At 44.3% G+C, this 8,379-nt stretch overlaps 1 protein-coding gene across 1 annotated transcript; it reads left to right on the forward strand.

The window, feature by feature from the left end:
- Nucleotides 1–684: 684 nt before the first annotated feature.
- On the forward strand, nt 685–944 carry LOC130023229 (60S ribosomal protein L39-like). Its single transcript, XM_056113732.1, has one exon. The coding sequence runs from the start codon at nt 730–732 to the stop codon at nt 883–885; it is 156 nt and encodes a 51-aa protein (XP_055969707.1). The 5' UTR covers nt 685–729; the 3' UTR covers nt 886–944.
- Nucleotides 945–8,379: the final 7,435 nt, after the last annotated feature.

An 8,379-nucleotide genomic window follows, 5' to 3' on the forward strand; every position in this document is an offset into this window, starting at 1 on the left:
AAGTGGCAAGAGAGAAGAAAAACCTTAAATATAAAAGGAATAACCTGAGAATCACAATAGATCTCCCATAAAAAGTGGTCACTGTCACTGTCCTCCTGTTGTTCATCAATTTGCTCGAGCGGGCCCAGTAACATTGTGAGACTTGTTACTGTGTTTGGCATATTGAATACGTCACGGGTAGCTTGCCAGGCTCTGCTGTGCGGGCGAGATACTCTCGGTAGTTTGCCGGGCTCTCCGAGAAGGGTGGAGGAATCGAACTCAGGTTGGCCGTGTTGGCCGCATGCAAGGCAAATGCCCTATAGGAGAGAAAATAGTGAACGACATATTCAAATTACTGAATGAAAGAAACTTTCACCCTCGAGTCTAGCACTCAGCAAAGCTCTCACTGAGATGGGAGGGAGGGGTAGACATTCTCAGAGAAAAGAGAGCTTGTGACATTTGTGATAACCAAACCTTCCCTGAATGAACTACTGACAGGCCACTTCTAGAAATCAAATGGCCAGTTGTAGAAGTCACAACCCGACCCAGTAAAATGGCAACACAGCCCTTTATATCAATAATATCCCTGAATGTCAGTGGACTAAACTCTCATCAAAAGGCACAGAGTGGCAGGTTGGATGAGGAAACAAACTCTATCCATTTGCTATCCACAGGAAACACATCTAAAATCATAGGACACTTTCTCTCCTTTCCTCCGCCATCGTCACGGTGTGAACATGGCTCTTTGCCATGTCTTCTCACAAGACTTTCAGGATCAAGCGTTTCCTGGCCAAGAAACAAAAGCAGAATCGGTCTATTCCTCAATGGATTTGGATGAAAACTGGTAACAAGATCAGGTACAACTCCAAGAGGAGGCACTGGAGAAGGACCAAGCTGGGTCTGTAAGGAGAGTCATACGAGACGCATGCACATTTGCTGTGATAAGCTGCTAGTATCTTGAACACAGCAGGAGGAAAGGCACAAGTCCGAAGTCATGTTTCTTGGGTTAGGGAATCTGTTCGTCTTCTCTAGCTTCTCTACCTTGTTGCTAACTCGGTAATAAATCTTGTGATACCGTGAAAAATAAAATAAAATAAAATCACAGGACAGATCCAGGTTCAGAGTGAAAAAAAGGAACACAACGATACAAGCCAATGGAAAACAAAACAACAAAAAACAGCTGCGACTTCCATACTTCTACCAGACCAAACTGCATTCAATCCAAAGAAAGTAATCAGAGACAGGGATGGACACTACTTATTGACCAAGGGAACAATCGACCAAGAATTACTAACTCTCATGTACAAATATGCACTAAATATCAGGTCAGTGAAGTTGGTAAGTCTTGTTACAAACCTAGAGAAAGACACAGATGGAAACAAAATAGCAATGGGAGACTTCAGCAGCTACTGTCCTCTGGATACATCCGCTAGACAGGATACCAGCAAAGACACAGGAGCCCTGAATGAGGCACCAGAAGAGCTGGGATGAATGGGATGAATGGATCGGTACAGGACTTTCCACCTTCAAAAGGCCAAATACATGGTCTTCTCTAGCACACAGGGAACATTCTCCAGGATAGAATTTTAGGCTAACGTACATAAATTCACAAACATAAGAATCCCATCAGCTCACATGACACGGAGATAGAAATAAACTATTTAAAAGATGGGGAGAAACTGTCACACCTGGAGACTGAGCAACATGCTGCTACAGAACAGCTGGATCAAAGAGGAAATTGAGGAAGAAATAAAAAGATTCCTTGAGACTAATGATAATGAAGAGACAAGTTGCTAAAATCTAGGGGACGCAGCAAAAGTACTTAGAGTAAAACTCATGGCAACACACTCCTACATAAGGAAAGAAGGAAAAGGTGAAATGAAAACCTGAAGGCACACCTTAAGTGTCTGGAGTACCAGCAATAAATAAATCCAAAGATTAGTAGAAGAAAAGAAATAATAAAAGCCAGAGCAGTAATCAACAATATAGAAACCAAGTAAGCAATAGAAAGAATCAGTAAAACCAGGAGTTGGTTCATTGGACGAATACACAAACTGTTGGCTAGACTTATGAGGAAAGAAAAAGTGCTCAGATAAATTGAATCATAAATGAAAGGGAATGAATTACAACAGAACCCCCAGAAATCCAAGACATAATGATAATTCACTATGAACAATTCTACCCTGTTAAGCTGGAGAACCCAGAAGAAATGGACAGATTACTAGAAGCATGTAAGGCAAACTGAACAGGACAATCACAAACAAGGAAAGGAAAACAGTAATTAACAATCTCCAGGAATAAAAAGTCCTTGGTCCAGAGGGGTTTATGGGTGAGTTTCATAAAACCTTCAGAGAAGACTTACTGCTGTTGATCCTTAAGATTTTCCAAAATATCAAAGAAACAGGAATCCTTTATAACACCTTCTATGAAGATAACATTACATTGATATCTAAAGCTGACAGAAACACTATAAAAAAAGATTTCAAATCAATTTCCTTGATGAACATCGATGCCAAAATCCTCAACAAAATTTTCTCAAATCAAATCCAACAGCATATCAAAAAAAATTATACACCATGATCAAGTAGGATTCATCCCAGGGATTCAAGCATGGTTCAATATACGCAAATCAATTAACATAATACACATTAGTAAAAGAAAAGATAAAAATCACATGATCAAATCAATTGATGCATAGAAAGCTTTCAACAAGATCCAAGACCCATTCATAATTAAAACCCTCAGTAAAATAGGGGTGGAAGGAACCTTCCTCAAGTTAGTAATGGCTATCTATGAAGAACCCATTGCAAATATTATTCTTAATAGTGAAAAACTGATAGCATTCCCTCTAAGAGCAGGCACAAGGCAAAGATGTCCACTGTCCTCACTCTTACTCAACACTGTATTAGAAGTCTTGGCAACAGCAATCAGGCAAGAAAAGGAAATAAAAGGGAGAGCCGGTTGACCAAAAGTTTGATTCCTCCACCCCTCTTGGAGAGCCCAGCAAGCTACTGAGACTATCTCGCCTGCATGGCAAAGCCTGGCAAGCTACCCGCGACGTATTTTATATGCCAAACACAGTAACAACAAGTCTCACAGTGTTGCTGGGTCCACTTGAGTAAATCCATGAACAACGGGAGGACAGTGACAGTGACAGTGACAAATTTGAAAGGAGGAAGTCAAATTATCTCTTTGCAGATGATATCATGATATACATTGGGGACCCAAAAGAGTCCACACAAAAACTTCTAGAAACAATAAACCAATACGGCAAAGTGGACGGCTACAACGCTAATACACAAAAATTGGTTGCTTTCCTATACACAAATAATGAATCAGAGGAGAAAGAGATAAAAAGGTCTATTCCCATTTTAAATAGTGTCCAAGAAAAATCAAGTACCTAAGAATCAACTTAACAAAAGAGGTGAGAGACTTATACCATGAAAATTTCAAAACACTACAGAAAGAAATTGAAGATCTTAAGAAATGGAAAAACATTCCATGCTTATGGATTGGAAGAATCAATATGGTCAAAATGACCATCTCACCTCAACTACTATATAGATTTAATTCAATCTATATTCAAATTCAAACAACATTCTTCAAGGACTTAGAACAGTCAATTATAAAATGTGTGTGGAACCGTAAAAGACCCGTATCACCAAAATTCAAGCAGGTAGTGAGATGCATCTCACTACCTAACTTGAATCTATACTATAAAGCCACAGTAACCAAAACAGCACTGTCACTGTCACTGTCCTCCTGTTGTTCATCGATTTGCTCGAGTGGGCCCAGTAACGTCTTCATTGTGACACTCGTTACTGTGTTTTGCATATCGAATACGTCACGGGTAGCTTGCCAGGCTTTGCTGTGGGGGCGAGATACTTTTGGTAGCTTGCCAGGCTCTCCAAGAGGGATGGAGGAATCGAACTCGGGTCAGCCATGTTGGCTGCATGCAAGGCAAACGCCCTACCTGCTGTGCTATGGCTCCAGCCCAACCAAAACAGCATGGTACTGCAACAAAGAAAGACTCTTAGACCCATGGGTCAGAATAGAATAAAGAGTAAGAGTAAGGCCCTCCCGTTGATCATCGATTTGCTTGAGCGGGCCCAGTAACATCTCCATTGGAGACTTGGTTGTTACTGTGTTTGGCATATCGAATACGTCATGGGGAGCTTGCCAGGCTCTGCCGTGCGGGCGAGATACTCTCGGTAGCTTACCAGGCTCTCCAAGAGGGGCGGAGGAATCAAACTTGGGTCGGCCATGTTGGCTGTGTGCAAGGCAAACGCCCTACCACAAGGATAACCCCCCTATATATATGGCCAACTAATTTTTGACGAAGGAGCGGAGAGTATGAAATGAAATAAACACAGTTTTTCCACAAATCACTTAATCACTTAATCACTTAACTTCCCGTTAGTCATCGATTTGCTCGAGCGGGCGCCAGTAACGTCTCCATTTGTCCCTGTCGCGTGCTAGTGTAGCCCAATGGCATCTGTTCGCTCCGGGAACATGAAGGGCCTCAAACCGATCGTTCATGATCTTCAGGAAGAAGTCTGACCATCTGGTAGGTGGGCGGCCACACGGTCTCTTGACATCCCGTGGAATCCAATCAGTAACAGCTCTAGTCCAAAGGTCGTCTTTAAATCTCATTACGTGACCAGCCCATCTGATTTTCGCTGTAGTCCTACCTTTCCACACTCACGGTCAAAGTCGGCCAGCATTTGTGCCGCTTGGCTGATGTTTGGTGTTATTAAAACAATGTCCTCAGCAAAGCGGAGGTGGTGTAGTTGCCGACCATCTATCTTCACTCCCATTCCTTCCCATTCCAGTCGTCGCATGATGTTCTCGAGGGTGGCACTGAAGAGTTTCGGTGAAATGGTATCACCCTGCCGCACCCCTCTCTTGACATCAACGATCACTTCTTTGTAGAATGGTGAGATCCTGGTAGTGAATCCGCAATACAGCTCACGGAGGATCCTGATGTATTGGGCTTGAATGCCCTGATTGGCTAGGGCTTCAATGACCGCTTCCGTCTCAACAGAATCAAAGGCCTTCTTTAAATCAATGAACGTTAAGCAGAGCGGCATCTTGAACTCCCGAGAAACCTCAATGAGCTTGGTTATTGTGTGGATATGGTCGATGGTGCTGAATCCTTTGCGGAACCCTGCTTGCTCACATGGTTGTCCTTCATCTAGTGTTCTGCCAATCCTATTCAGGATGACTCGAGTGAACAACTTGTAGATGACAGACAATAGGCAGATCGGGCGATAGTTGCCAATGTCATGGATGTCTCCCTTCTTGAACAGTAGTACGGTCCTGCTGGTTTTCCATTGGGACGGAACCTTGCATTCAGACAGGTAGCGAGTGAAGAGCCGAGCCAGTGTATTGATGAGTACTGACGGCAGGTTCTTCAGGTGTTCAGGTCTGACCTTGTCTGGGCCGGGTGCTGTTTGTTTCTTTACCGACGAAATGGCGTGTCGGATTTCGGAGGGGAGAACATTGGGAACAACATACCCATCCTGTGGAATTTCTCCCAAATAGTGTTGGGAGAACTGGATAACCACATGCAAGAAATTAAAGCTGAATCCATATCTTACATCTTATACAAAAGTCAACTCAGTGTGGATCAGACCTGAATCTATAAAGTGCTTTGAGGGAAATATAAGCAGAACGCTACAAGACTTAGATTTCAAAGGAGTCTTCAATGATACAATGTCATTGGCAAAGGCTACAGAATCAAACCTGAACAAACAGGACTACATCAAACTTAAAAGTGTCTGTATAGCAAAAGAAACACGGGTTAGGGGCTGGAGCGATAGCACAGCAGGTAGATAGCACAGCCGACCCTAGTTCGATTCCCAGCATCCCATGTGGTCCCCTGAGCACCGCCAGGAGTAATTCCTGAGTGCAGAGCCAGAAGTAACCCCTGAGCATCGCTGGGTGTGACCCAAAAAGAAAAAAGAAAAAAAGGAAGGAAGGAAGGAAGGAAGGAAGGAAGGAAGGAAGGAAAGATGGGTTAAACCTAAATGATAGCTAGCTGAGTGGTAGAAAATATTTGTACTCAACACATCAGGCAAAGGAATCTATTAGGTACTCACAAAGATCAACAACAACAAAATCTAAAAGCCATCAAGAGATGGGGAGAGGAAATGAACAGATACTTCTTTGAGGAAAGCCTACAATGGCCAACGGGCATGGGTAAATGATCATTATCACTATTAGGGAAATCCAAACCAAGACAATAGTGAAATACCATCTTACACCCATGAGAAAGCACATGTCTAAAATACTGGTAACAATCTCTGTTGGCGGGGATGTGGTGAAAAGAGACCCTCACCTCTTTTGAGTAATGACAGAGTTCGTCCATGACGGTGCTCTTAACTTATAGTTAAGTGTTATGGCACTTGGCCTGGCCCATTTCAATGCCAGGGTAGCTCACAGCTTGCCCTGGGCCTATCAGTCCCTCGTTGGGACCCTGCTCTTGGAGTGCTAGGAACTAAGGACAACTGAGGCCTAAGTCAAGTAAATATGGATGCCCAGAAGCAAATATTATTTTGGAGTCATGTAACTCCCATGTTACAAGCATAGCATCAATTGTCTTCCTCGTGTCTATACAAAAAGGACATTGCTAAATAAACAACCATACAAATGACATAAAGGAAAACAATATAGGGTTATTAGTTGTGCCTCCGTTGCTGTTGTACGAGTGGCTCAATAAACCCTAAGCTCCCTGAGGGAGCAGCAAAGTGTTATCCAACACCTCACCTACTGTAGGTGGGACTGTTGTCTGGTTCAAACCCTGGCACTGAGCTCCATAGACCCTCAGCAAGAGTCAAGCACACACGCTTTTCAGGAGCGTGCTTACTAGTCTCTAAGGAAGAGCACCTCCCAGGCCAGAAACCTTTCTCAGCAAAGGCTTTAAAAATAGAGGTTAGGGGCTGGAATGGTAGTTCAGTGAATAGGGACACCGACCTTGCACACTGCTGACCTGGCTTCCCCAAACCAAAACAACCACAACATAAACAAAAATCGTGCCAAGTCCGTTCAGTGATTGCAGCAAAATTAAGCAGAAAGCCAAGAAATTGAGGAGATCCTGAGGCCGAGTTCCCCAGGGTAAAACCAATCCAGCGAATAGGCCAGGTCCCGACGCAAGACAGACCCTGGCTGGCCACTCGAACTATTCAGCTTAAGAGCAAAAATAAAGAAGTGAAGAACAGAGAGACCAGAGGGAAACAATGAATAGAGATTAGACTGGCATAGAGCTTGTAGAAAAGAGAGAAACAATAGAGAAAAATTTAAAAAAAAAAGAATGAAAGCTGGTCTTTGAAGAACTTGGCTGGGGGTTCGGGGGTTGGGGTGGGAAATATGACAATCTAGAGATCACTGAAACCAGCCAAACTGGAGGTGCATTCTCTCCTGCCCTTGAGTTTAGAGGCAACAGTGCAGGGGACAGGCCACAAGGGCTGGGGTGTGGGTCTTGCATGGGAGAGAAACCGAATTCCCTTCCTACTCCGCCCCGGCAGGCCCCAGCTCCAACTAGCCCCAAGAATCTGAGCTGTACCCTTGTACCAGCTGAGCAGGAACTGGGCTAGCCAGTACCACCAGGATAGCACGGTTTGTCCCTGGGATTTCAATACCAACAAGATTCCAATTGAAAACCTAGGAAGAGGTCCGGGAAGGATAGTGCAGGGGTTAGAGCATCTGTCTCATATGTCTCCGGTCACAAGTTCAGCCCCACTGCGTGTGCCATGCGACTTAGAGGGATCCTCACGCTTCTTTTCTCTTTGACCCTGTGATCCTGGAACCACAAATGACTCTGGATACAGCCTTCTTTGCTGTTTTTTTTTTTTTGGGGGGGTCACACCCGGTGATGCACAGGAGTTACTCCTGGTTCATGCACTCAGGAATCTCTCTGGCAGTGCTCGGGGGACCCTATAGGATGCTGGGAATTGAACCTGGGTCTGCCGCATGCAAGGCAAATGCCCTACGTGCTGTGCTATTGCTCCAGCCCCCTTCTTTGCTGTTTTTGACTTTCTTTTCTTTTCTTTTTTTTAATTGAATAGCCATATTGAGGGCTGGAGCGATAGCACAGCGAATAGGGCATTTGCCTTGCACGCGGCCGACCCGAGTTTGATTCCTCTGCCCCTCTCGGAGAGCCCGGCCGGCTACCGAGAGTGTCTCGCCCGCACGTCAAAGCCTGGCAAGCTACCCGTGACATATTCGATATGCCAAACCCAGTAACAACAAGTCTCACGATGGAGACGTTACTGGGCCCGCTCGAGCAAATCGATGAACAACAGGAGGGCAGTGCTACAAACAGTGCTACACCATATTGAAGTTGGGTCGAGTGGTACCTCCCATCTTTTTCTCAAGGGCTGCTTTAGCTATTTGGGTGTG

This window comes from Sorex fumeus, unplaced genomic scaffold (assembly GCF_029834395.1).
Source record: "Sorex fumeus unplaced genomic scaffold, SorFum_2.1 ptg000022l, whole genome shotgun sequence".
NCBI classification, from domain to species: domain Eukaryota; kingdom Metazoa; phylum Chordata; class Mammalia; order Eulipotyphla; family Soricidae; genus Sorex; species Sorex fumeus.